At 58.2% G+C, this 12,013-nt stretch overlaps 1 protein-coding gene across 1 annotated transcript in view; it reads right to left on the bottom strand.

Annotated features, from left to right (window-relative positions):
* DNAH1 (dynein axonemal heavy chain 1) overlaps positions 1-12,013 on the bottom strand; it is a 74,853-nt gene that overhangs the window by 16,569 nt on the left and 46,271 nt on the right. The window contains exons 35-48 of the mRNA XM_023755744.1: positions 11,260-11,351; positions 10,920-11,074; positions 9,724-9,901; positions 8,775-8,969; positions 8,567-8,686; positions 8,173-8,331; positions 7,970-8,074; positions 6,514-6,654; positions 6,249-6,409; positions 5,643-5,800; positions 5,156-5,329; positions 4,354-4,392; positions 1,633-1,811; positions 406-636 (exon numbers count right to left, since the gene is read on the bottom strand). Coding sequence (XP_023611512.1) covers positions 406-636; positions 1,633-1,811; positions 4,354-4,392; positions 5,156-5,329; positions 5,643-5,800; positions 6,249-6,409; positions 6,514-6,654; positions 7,970-8,074; positions 8,173-8,331; positions 8,567-8,686; positions 8,775-8,969; positions 9,724-9,901; positions 10,920-11,074; positions 11,260-11,351 — 2,087 coding nt within the window. The remainder of the gene's footprint in view (positions 1-405; positions 637-1,632; positions 1,812-4,353; positions 4,393-5,155; positions 5,330-5,642; positions 5,801-6,248; positions 6,410-6,513; positions 6,655-7,969; positions 8,075-8,172; positions 8,332-8,566; positions 8,687-8,774; positions 8,970-9,723; positions 9,902-10,919; positions 11,075-11,259; positions 11,352-12,013) is intronic.

Below are 12,013 nucleotides of genomic sequence, written 5' to 3'. Positions count from 1 at the left end.
GGGCCAACCGTACCTACCCGACAGGTGAGGAGACAGGACTGAGGCAAATGCTGCCTGAAGTTCCAGAACTGGCCTAACCCAGTGGTCGGCAAACTGCGGCTCACGAGCCACATGCGACTCTTTGGCCCCTTGAGTGTGGCTCTTCCTAAGCCTTAGGAGTACCCTAATTAAGTTAATAACAATGTACCTACCTATATAGTTTAAGTTTAAAAAATTTGGCTCTCAACAGAAATTTCAGTCGTTGTACTGTTGATATTTGGCTCTGCTGACTAATGAGTTTGCCGACCACTGGCCTAACCCAGGTCCTGACGCTCGGTCGGTTACCACTGGCTGCAGAGGGCTTGGGTCCCAGGGGTGCAGAATGAGGAGGCCCCAACAGGGGTGGGGTAGCAGCCAGGCCCTTACCTTCTTTTGGCTGGTGATGAGCTCGTAGGACTTGACGTCAGAGCCTGGTGACATGAAGTCCCCATAAAGGATGGGCTGGAAGGGGCAGACCTCGTCGAAGGTGACCTCCCACTCCTCCATGCGGCTTTCCAGCAGCTTGTCGAACCAGCTGCGGTCCTCCTCGTTCACCAGGCGATCACGGAACACGCGGCAGTTCTCGTGGTACCACAGCCGCAGCAGCTGCACTTTGTCCTGTGGCCACCCCAGCATCAGTGCCCGCCTCAGCCCGGGGGCCTCAGCCACCCCTCAAAGCGCCAGGGCTGGGAGGGTGGGAGGAGCCGCAGCCCTCGGGCCTGGCCCTGCACGGAGACCAGGTGAGGGCCTTGCAGGGCTGCTGCAGGTGCACCTGCTGACCAGCTGAGGGCCGATCCCTGTAGTGCTGCCTGCTGGGCACCCAGCTCCATCAGCCGGTCATCACTTCTCCCCTGTAATGGCTCCCATGGCTTCCCAAACACTGAGCCTGGGAGGAAGGCCTGATTCTTTTTACTCCTTCCCAGTACGTCACATCTAACCACTCAGCAAAGGCCACCGATTTGATCCCTCTGACTCTGCCCCCATCTCTGTCTCTGCTGCCACTTCCATCCCAGCTCCCCGCCTCCCCTGGGTGATGAGACCACCATCAGGAACCCCCCAGGCTCTTCTCTCAACTCCTTTGGTTACAGCTTGGCGGGGCCAGGGGGCTCCTGTCTTGTTCACTGTCTCTCCTGATCCCCGGGCTCCACACACACTGACCCACCAATTCTCCATTATGCAGATCTGTCCCCGCCCACCCACCGGCTCCTTCGGGATGCTGTCCCCCTGGCAGCCCACAGTGTGCCTGAGCCTGTCCAGCACTGACACCTGCTCCCTGCTGTACTTCCTGCTCCTTCCACCGAGGTGCCTTTCATTCCTGGAAGGCGTTCCCCTCACTCTCCCTGCAAATCTCCTGACACCCAGGGCCCCATCAGGAGCCCTTTCTGCCTGGCCTTGCCCTGTTCTGTGTGGCCCTGTCACAGCTGCCATTCTAGGCATGGGCTTGCCCTGTAGGATGGAACTCAGCTGCACCAACACAGGGCTCCTGGGGGCCTGGCTTGATCAGGGCTGGGGAGTTTGGGCAGGGAGGCCTGGAATTGGGGGGCGGGGGAGGATAGGGAGGGCAGGGTGGGCACTTCTCGGCTGGACACTGGGGAGGGCCTGCCAGAGCCTCACCTCGACCTTGGCTGGGTCGGCCATGAGCATGCCCTGGAAGACCTTGGAGAGGTCCCTCAGGTTGAAGGTGTAGTGGGACTTGGCTGGCGTGGGCAGCAGCTGGGAGGTGATGGTGGAGTACACCATGATGGTAGCTTCCACGAGGGGATCCGTGAAGTGGGCGATGTTGGGGGCCCCGGCTATGGGAACAGGAGAGGGCCTGGGTCACACGGCGGGTGCTCCCTGTGCAGCCTCTGAAGATCCTGGCCCCTGCCCTCGCTGGTGCTGTGTTCTCACCCCGACACCCCTTCCTCAGGTGGCAGCTTGGACTCCACCACCCTTCAGCTCCTCTCGGATGCCATCTCCTCCGCCAGGCCTTCCTGATGGCCCCCACCTCAGGGTGGGGAGTCTCCCCCCTTTTGCATCCTCATTACTGACATAGCCGTCTGTGCGCTGGGCACTGGGATGCATTCAGTGCTGGGCGGGCCATGACTCTCTTGCCCTAGGGGACTGTGTCCCCTACCTGAAACATGCCAGTTCTGAGCCATGCACGGGGAGAGTCGCATGGTCCACATGGGACTTCACAGGGAACACAGTGGGGCTGGAGCTCAGCTCTAACCCTTAGGCTCACCTTGGAGCTGTGCAGCCTCTAGCCTGCCTGCCTCTTCACTACTAGCGACCCATTTGCTTGTTCTCTGAAAACGATCTAATTCTTTGTTGGGAACCACAATTCTGTCAGCAGGAACTTGGGGCAGAGGGGGGCCCCGGAAGTGGGAAAAGTAAAGGGTTCTTCTACACACGCAGGTGCTGCTCCGGGTCCTGGGCACCGACACTCCTCACTCAACAAGCGAGCATGCTCGTGCGGAGACAGACGCACAGACCCACCAGCAAGTGGGCAGACACAGGGGACAGAAAGTGCTGTGGAGAGGCTGGCAGCAGAGAGAGGTTGGGGGGAGCCAGGGTGGGGGGTTCTGACATAAGCCTCACGGAGGAGGGGCTTCAAGCAGAAATGTAAAGTGAGGTGCAACGCAGCCCCAGAACTGGAGGCAGTGTTTCAAAGAAGAGCCATGAGGGTGAAGGCCTGCGGGCTGGGCCAGGCCCTGCGGCGGGCACACCTGGGGCGTTAAGGACCAGGGCCGATGGGCTTGCTTTGCCTGCCACTGTTGGGACTTGGAGGCTTGCCAGAGAGAGAGACAGACACAGAGATACAGAGAGAGACAGAGACAGAGAAAGAAAGGGAGAGAGAACGGTATCTGATTTAACATTTGAATGGGTCCCTCTGGCAGCAAGTAGAAGATGGACAGACAGACAGACAGAACAGATAGAAGACCAATGGATGGATGCAGGGGGTGAAGGCAGAAGCAGGGGACCAGGGAGAGGGCTGCTGCCATGGCTGGTGAGTGAGGGGGGGGGCTGGGTGGGTTCTGGAGGGACAGTCAGCAGGACCTCCTGACAGATGTGGTGTGAGAGAGAGGAGTCTGGAGGACGCCGAGGCTCTTGTCCCGAGTGACTGAAGGACACAGCTGCCATCACCTGAGATGAGAGGGCCTGGGCCTGACATGTCCAGTCTGAGATGCCCAGTGGACATCTAAGAGGCGAAGTGGGGTCAGGGCTCGGGAGAGAGGTCAGCACCGTGATGGGCTTCACTGCTGGGGCAGGATGAGATTGTGGGCAGGGGAGTGAGGTCCGAGGGGAAGAGGCTGGAAAGCAAGCCCCAGTCACTCTAAGGAGGGGTGGCTAGGGCAGGGGGGACCTGAGAGGAGGAGGCTGGGTCATTGCCCACAACCAGGGCAGGGGAGGACCCAGGGCTGACCTTTGGTCTGGCCACACGAGGCACTGTGACAAGAGCACTCCCAGGGCAGCGGAGGGGCTCAAGGGAACGTGGGAGGAAACAGCGCTTTTGAGGAGTTTTTCTGTCAAGGCGAGCTGAGAAATAGAGTGATGCCCTGGGCAGGTGGGAAGGGGCCTAGGGAGGTGATTTTGTTTTTTGTTGTTAAGATGAAAGAGATCAAGACATGTTTGCAGGAGGGGCTGCTGGTGTTGGAGAGGCTGGAGGTGGGGTGGAGCCAGGTCTTCAAGCAGGCAACAGGGGCTGGGGTTCAGGTCTCAGAGGAGGGCTTGGCTGCATGGGGAAGGAGGGAAGTTCATTCCTGGAAGTAGGAAAGACTGCAGGAGAGAACCCTGAGGGAGGCCTGGGTGCAGGTCAGAGGGGATGTGGGGGCTGAGCGAGGGCGCTGCCTGCTGATAGCCTCTTTCAGCTGAGGGGGAGCAGAGGGGGGACAGAGGTGGGACAGAGCTCTGGAGTGTCCACAGCCCTGCTGCAATGACCGGCAGACCTGCCCTGTGTGAGCTGTCTCAGGAGTGATGCCCGACTCCCTGCAAGTCCCCCAGCTCTTGGTCCATGCTGCCCCTCGGATAGGCCGGCTCTCCTTGGAGCCTCTGCCTCTTCACACGGGGGTGGGGGTGGGGGTACTGTTGGATCCTTTATTCATCCATACTTGGCTGCTACAATGGGCCAGACACTACCCCAGGCACTGAAGAACTGATGGCTAGGAGAAGGGGTGAGTGAGCCTAGGAAGGCAGTCGCTTCAGTGCTAACCTTTGCTCTAGCAAAGGCCCAAGGTCCCCAGAGGAGCCTGAGGATGGTTCACTGGGGTCTGGTCCCCAGCCTCAGCCACACCCATCTGGAGCCTGAGGCTCACCCCGGAACCAGAGCCCCCTCCCACCCAGGCCTGCACTTACGCACGGGATCCCGGTAACTCTTTTCTCCGAGGAGTCCAGCTAGAGGGTGGGAGAGAGACATGAGCTCAGAGTTAGGTGGGCCCCTTGCTGCCCACCTGGCTGGCTGCTCCGAGAGTAGCCACTGACCCTCCGCCCCGAGCAATGTCGTCCCCACCCCTAAGCTGGGCATGTAGGCACACCTGGCCTATAGCACCTGGGGGCAGGGTAGGCAAGGCTGAGGACAGAAGGCCTGAGGAAGGCTGGACTCCCAGCATCCATAACCTGGCAGAGAGCCAAGTGGAGCTCACAGACAGAGTGTGTTGGGTGGGAGGTGGGCTGGTGGGGGAAAACTCTCTCCTGGGTGGACTTTTCCCCCAACCCATGAAGGATCAGGGCCATTCTATCTTGATGGCTTTTCCCGAGTTCCAAAAGCAAATCCTTCCACCAGTGTTTCCGAGCAAGTACTAACGGATACGTGGGTACTCGGGCAGGTAAATGCATATGTGTACATATGTATATATCACATTTAGCAGTCACCACCTGCCAGGCTTCATGCTAGATGCTCTACGTGCAATGTCTTACTTAACCTTCAGGACTTGGAGTGGTGAGTACTAATATTATTGCCCATTTTACAGAGGAAGAAACTGAGGCACAGAGAGGGTCGTGCATTTGCAAAGGTAACAGAGTTAAATAAGGGGCGAAGCCAGGTCAGTGGCTCAGCCCTCCACCCTTTCCAGCAGCTGCCCAGCTGTCCTTGGTGTCGTTTATCTGGCCGGGGCTTCTGCCTCTGCCATGGCCTCCCCCACGCCTGCCCACTGCTCACCCATCCAGCTGCCCAGGATGGTGGAGAAGATGCACTTCTTGCTGACCTCGTCCATCTCGGCAAAGGTCAGGTAATTGAAATGGCGTGTCAGCCGTGGAGTGATGGCATTCCTGCCTCCGCCCGGGGGGCCCATGGCACAGACAAAGTTGATGTCCACCAGTTTCTTGAAGGCTCCTGGAGTGGAGGCAGGAAGTCAGGAGGGCCCCGCCCAGGGCTGCAGTATGACACGTGGGCCCCAGGCACTTTTGTCTTGATGGGCCTCCTCCTCCATTAAAAAAGATTAAAAGCGATAACTTTCAACAGCATGGGTATAGAGACAAATATATTCATATGCATTAAATTTTCTTTGAGCTAAAAGTTCATGTGCCCCATGATTTTGAAATAAGTTAAAACATTTCTGTGGACCCTCTAAAAGTGCCCACAGTGCCTAACGAAGGAATGCCCGGCCCTACCCACTCGCCACTGCCCCAGGCCGGCCGGCACGCACCGATCTTCTTGCGGTCGTACCAGCCACCATGGTCCATCCACTGGCGCAACAGCTCGATGGGCGGCTGGGCACCATAGGTCTCCAAGGCTGGCATGTTCAGGTCATCGATGAAGAAGATGAAGTTACGCCCCAGGGGCGGTCCAAACACGCCCTTCCGCCTACGGGGAGGGGCTACGTGAACCCGGCCCCCATGGACACCAGGTCCTCTGGGAATCCAGGGGCAACTTCTGGAAAGCCCTCATCAACTCTGGCCTCATCTGAATTGCTGGATCTCTTGAGCAGTCCCTTGTCCTATCCTGAGTGTCCTGGTACATCACACCTGGCTGCCCTAAGTCTGGTTTCTCTCAAGGTGTCTTGCCTCCCAGGCCTATGGATAATAGGCCCTGCCCAAGGCAAGCAGGCGGGAAAGGGCTCAGTAGGAATTCCCGATGGAAGAAGGCTCCAGAACAGTCGTCAAGGGAGCCCAGCTATCTCTCCCCATCCCCCCCACCACTGGGGAGGTTTCTGGCAAACCCAGGAGCATAATTTGGTGGGGAGGGGAGACAACCGTTGGTCCCGCCAGGCTGGGGGGACCTTGGAGCCTAGGGAGGAACGAGGAGTGCCTGCCTCTTGTCCAGCTTGCTGTCGATGAGGTCCTGGGTTTGGTTGGCCGAGGTGCGGGCTGAGAAGATGAGGAAGTGGCTGATGTACTCCAGCGGCAGGTTCTTCAGGAGCTTGTCCGAGATGGTGAGGGTCTTCCCCGTGCCCGTTGGCCCGATGCACAGCACCTGGGAGAGTGGGGGTCTCTCGCAGGGCCCAGTGCAGAGCCGGGGCCAGCCGCCCCGACCTGGGCCTCGGGGTAGGGTGAGGCAGGGCACGGTGGGGCACTCACGGGCTTGTGGTTGGTGAGCAGCATGCCCAGCAAGTAGGACATCTGCACGGTGTCCATGGTGGGCACGATGATGTTGCAGTAGTTGGTTTCAGGCATCATGGTGAACGGAGCCGAAGAGTCCATCCACTTCACCCAGGCAACCTGGAACCACAGGTGGCTCAGGGGTGGGCCGGGAACCCCTCCCCACCCGACCCCTGGCCAAGTGCACCAGGAAGGCAAGGAGCTGCACTGCTGGGCCTGGGCAAGAAGGCCCAGGTGAGGGGCTGCTTCTGACAGAAATAGGAGGCCCCATGCCCCACCCTCTGTCTGGGTAGGGGGCTTCTAGAACAAACTACCAGGAATGGGAGGTCTCTCTGCACACAGCTGCCTCCAGTGGGAGGCTCCCCAGGAACTGCTAGTCCCTAGGTCTCTACATGAAGGAGATACTCTGGGAATTGACCTTTTCATAGAATGAAAAGGTCTTTGCTATGTAGTTTCAGGCTGTCCAAGAGTTTGGGGGCCGGAGCCATGGGTGTTGGCTTCACCTGGACACTCAGAGGTCACCTGGCCTTGTCTCCCCCACCATCCTTACCTGCATGAATCCCTTTACCCACAGCCCTGACCCAGCTTGCAGACTCCCCTGATGGGGGGCACTCACAGACATGTCCCATTGGGAACAGTTCTGACCACTGGACACAAATGTGCCCTGTGAGGTTCCCAGGAGGACCCTGCACTGTGACCATTTCTGCAGATGCCTCTCTGCCCCTTCCTCCTTCTGAGCTGATCCTGATCCTGGCATGAGGTGGGTTCATGGAGTCCTCACTGGCTGATAGGAGGGATGGGAACAGTGAGGCAGGCCATGGACCTGCCCTCCCATTCCTGGGAAGCCCAGGCCTGGAAAAATGGGGCTTTAACAAATATTTTTAAAAAAATTGATTTCAGAGAGGAAGGGAGAGGGAGAGAGAGATAGAAACATCAATGATGAGAGAGAATCATTGACCTGCTACCTCCTGCATGCCCCCCACAGAGGATCGAGCCTGCAACCTGGGCAAGTGCCTGACCGGGAATGGACCGTGATCTCCTGGTTCATAGGTCGACACTCAACCACTGACCCACACTGGCCGGCAAATGGGGCTTTTAAGTAAAACAGAGGCAACCAATCCTGGACTCAACATCAGCAAAGAGGAGACAGTGCATATGGTTGAGAAGGGAGGTGCTCAACATCTTCTAGATCCAGGTTCAAGTCCAGCTCGGCAATGACTAGCTGGGTGTGGCTGTTCTGAGCCTTCGTCTCCTTGTTTGGGAAATCACCACCTATGCGTCTGTGAGGACTCATGAGATGACGCACCTATCCCTAGCCTGACACCTGTGGCCGTTAACACGGCCTCCTCTCTCTAGTCATTATTCACCAAGGAGGACAGCCACCAGCCAGTGGGGCCCTCCCTGTCCTGTCCCCTCGGGGCAGGCCTGCAGTCACCTGCTTGCCCTCCTCCTCTTCGTCCTCATCATTCGTATTGCTGATGCCAGCGTCCTCCAGCCTATAATCGAACACCAGCCCCTCCTCTGGGAATTGCATGGTCAGCTGGGAGAACCAGGAGGAAAGTCAGGTTGTGAGGCCCAGTATTTTGTGTGGCTACTTGTCCCAGAACACCCAGCATTCAGCACACGCATCCCTCTTACTTTTTCTACCATCATCTTGACCCTGAGCCAGGTGCTGAAGCTGACCCGGCTGGCGCTGTCCCCTGTGGCACCCACACTCCAGATTAGGGAGAAGATGAACCAGGGCTCAATCAGCTCTGGAATGCGGCTCAGCTTTTCGGGGGGTATTTTCTTGAGGCCCTGGGGACAGAGGGAACAGCATCAAGCTAAGCAGGAACAGTACTGAGTGGCCTGAGGAAGCTGGCAGGTGGGGGACATCCCTTGGTCTCCACTGCACAGTGTGTGTCTACAGCAGAATGCGCAGGGTGTTCCCATGACCCAGGTGAGCCAATCCAATTCTCTCTTCCCGGAAGCTGGACTGGGATTCAGGGCCTCAGGCAAGAACAGGGAACCAGCCCCCTGCTTAGAGCCGCACCTCTCTAGGCAAGAAGGGCTTGAAGAAGCAGTCCAAGAGCTTGAGGAGACTCATGATTAGGTTGCTGTTGGTTGTGGCGATCATCTCCTTCACTGAAGACCGGACGAAAGTGATGGATGCCTGCAGGGGATGGCACCCAGCTCCCGTGGCTGGTGGACACAGCGCCCTGCTGCCACGCCCGGGCCAGGCATACTGTGGCCTCACTTACCTCTAGGAAGTTGACAAAGAGGGCCTTGAAGTGCTCCTGGTAGGGCTTGAATACGGCAGGGAACCTCTTCAGCCAGCACTCAACAAAGGGCATGAGCCCCAGGATGCTGGGCTCCAGGTACACCATGCCACAGCGGGACACAGTGGCCGGTGAGGCCACTGCCAGGTCCTGCACCTCAAACATCATGGTCATCTCCTGGCACCAAAATGAACTGTGTGAGTGGGCCAGCTGCCAGCCCCAGGGCCAGGAAAGGGGCTGCAGGGCCATGGGGAGGGGTGCTCATCCTGTAGCTGTGGGCAGTGGCCAGCAGTGGGCCAGGAGCAGTGCTGGGGTGGGGGATGCAGGAACCCCTTGGCCCTCCCTTGAGCCCCGAGGAGGAACATGAGGTCAGGAGATTCCTGGGAGCTCTCTGGTCTGGGGTCAGGGCATTTGGGGGTCCTTAGAGCCCTGGGGAAATCTGATGGGAGCTATGCTCTGCTCCTGAGCCCACACCTGTGTCCATGGACGTAAGTTCCTATTGACCTTCAGGTGCTCAAAGGAGGGCTCAAGAGATTGGCTCAGTGTAGACACGGTGACCTGCCTTTACTCCCAGGTGATACCCCTCCTTCTCTGAGAACTGCCCCTCACACACCAGGGAGGCATCCCCGTGGCCAGGTCCGTACCACCTGTCCCTGTCTCTGGGCACACTGCCAGCATCGCGACCTTGACTGGGCCCACATGGCTGAAGGTGGGCCTGGGAGGCACAAGGCAGCACCAGCTGGGAGTGGTGGGTGGTGGTCCCAGTCCAGGGCTCAGAGCATCACAGAAGGTGCGGGAGCTTGGGGACAGGCGGGGTGACTGCCCGAGGTGCAGCTGTGGCCTGAGAGGGAGGGGTGGGTGACCAAGCACAGTATGGCCTCCGGGCCCACCCAGCTGCAGAGTGGAGCGGGTGAGGGACAGGTGGACGCACCTCTGTGAGCTTGATGATCTCGCCGGAACTGAGGCACAGCTTCTTGTTGTCGTCCAGCACCGTGTTCATGTTCTCAATCCAGATGGCGTCCACGGGCCCATCGAACATGTACCACTTCTTGTTGGTGTCGGATGCGGTGGCCCCCTTCCGGATGAGGGAGGGGAAAATCCCATCTGTCCTGCAGCCCAAGGAGGGCAGGGTTGTAGGTGCCAGGAGGCAAGGCGGCAAGCACAGCTGGCTCCCAAGGAAACCTGCCCGTCAGGCTGGCCCTGCTCTGCTTGTTTTTGTTTCTCCCCCGCCCCCCACCCCCATTCTTCAGTATCTTCATTCATTTAAAAAATTTAATAGGGAAAATAGAACTTTTTGATATAACTTGAAAATGGATCCTTATTCTCCCTCAGCTGAATCCCTGCTAAAGCTATATTAAAGGAAGATAAAAGAAGGTACCCCGAAAGGGAAAGGGAGTAAGGGAGAAGGCAACAGCAGAAACGGGGGGCCACGCAGCTCTGGAAGACGGAGAGAGATGGAGAGGGGAAAGGACCAAGCAGAGAGGTGGCTGTGGGGTGTGAGATTCCTGGTCAGGGCACATTCCTGGGTTGTGGGCTCCATCCCCAGTGTGGGGTGTGCTGGAGGCAGGTGATCAATGATTCTCTCTCCTCATTGATGTTTCTCTCTCTCTCTCTCTCTCTCTCTCTCTCTCTCTCTCTCTCTCTCCTTCTCCCTCTCCCTCTCCCTCTCCCTCTCCCTCTCCCTCTCCCTCTCCCTCTCCCTCTCCCTCTCCCTTTCTCTCTGGAATAAATAAAAAAACATTTAAAATACATGCCTCAGCCTGGGAACAGGCCCTGAGAGGGACCACCAGCCTCTCCTGGGACAATGATGGGTCAACATTTACTGAGCACTTGGTGTGTGCCACAACGTCCAGGCATCTTTGCTGTGTTGAGCTCATTTTCTCCTACTGTAGCAATGGTGCCGTTTCTATCTCCACTTTGCAGATGGGGGGACCAAGGCCCAGGAGGTGAGGAAGGTCACTCGGCCAGGAAGTGCAGTGGTGGGTAGAGTCCCAGGCTTTGGGCTCCAGAGCCTGAGCTCCAGACCTTGCACTGGGCTGGGAGCGTGGGAGGGGCCCATGGCCCACAGCCTCCAGACAGAGATCTGGGAGCAGGACTGTCACTGGCGGGGAGTCAGGGATCACTCACCACTCGTGGGTGAGCAGGTCAAACTCCCCGTACAGCTGGCCCATCGTGATGGACTTGGGGTTGAGCACATAGTACTTGACAGCCTCGTACACGCCACCACTGATGGATGGCTGCCCTTTCAGCATCGTCATGGCGGCTGCCAGGACCCTGTAACACTGGGAGACAGGTACCCAAGAGTGAGCCTCTTGGCCCCGCAGAGAGCAGGGCTGGAGTGGGCTGCGGGCCACAGGGGACAGGAGGTATTCCAGAGACCCAGGGGTCCAAGTGGCAACCCTCTGAGGCTGCAAGGCCCTTGGGCCCACTGTCTGGCCACGGGGCTGCCTGGCTTGGCTGCACTTACGTTACTTTTGCCGGAGCCTGTGGGCCCGACAAGCATGAGGCCGTGCCGTACCACTGTGGTCTCATAGAGCTGGATGCACTTGGTCAGGAAGCCTGGGGAGACATGGCAGGGGAACCCAGAGGTCAGAGGATGGGCGTAGGTCCCATCTCTGCCATTAGTTTGCTGTGTCCCCTCAGATGGTCACCTCACTCTCTGGACCTGTTTCCTCATCTGTAAAATGAGGCCACATAGTTCTCATGGGCAGGGGCAGGTGAAGCCCTAAGCACGGAGCCTGGCAGAGAGCAGGAACTCTCTGCTCACAGCCAGCCATGGTTTCCATGGGACTAGTACTCCCTCACATCCATCAGTCAGGGGGCAGACCGCATGGGCCTGCTCAGTCAGCTGTCACAGGCCCACAACCAACTCCAGCCCCAAAGCCACTGCTCAGTCTGACAGCACGGCTCCGAGTAAGTGCTGGCCCACACAGGCAAAACCCCAGGGACAAAATCTGAGGGTTAGTCAGGAGCTTTAACTGACCAAGATCCGGGCTGTAGGGCCAGCTGCCAGCGTAGGTGGGAGGCCAGTCCCACATGGGTAGGAAATGAGAGCATTACTTTGGCCCAAGAGTGTGTGTGTGTGTGTGTGTGTGGGGGGGGGGGGGGGAGCCGTATTAAACACATTAGAACTAAATGATGGGTTGTGAACCTCTTCAGCAGAGGTGCTCCTGAATGAATATCGCAACGCGTACGCTACCCTGCCAGGGGAGGAGAGCGGT

The sequence above is a fragment of the Myotis lucifugus genome, unplaced genomic scaffold (genome assembly GCF_000147115.1).
Source record: "Myotis lucifugus unplaced genomic scaffold, Myoluc2.0 scaffold_83, whole genome shotgun sequence".
Lineage (NCBI taxonomy): Eukaryota > Metazoa > Chordata > Mammalia > Chiroptera > Vespertilionidae > Myotis > Myotis lucifugus.
Note: the sequence above shows the minus strand (reverse complement) of the source record. Positions and strands in the feature narration are given on the sequence as shown.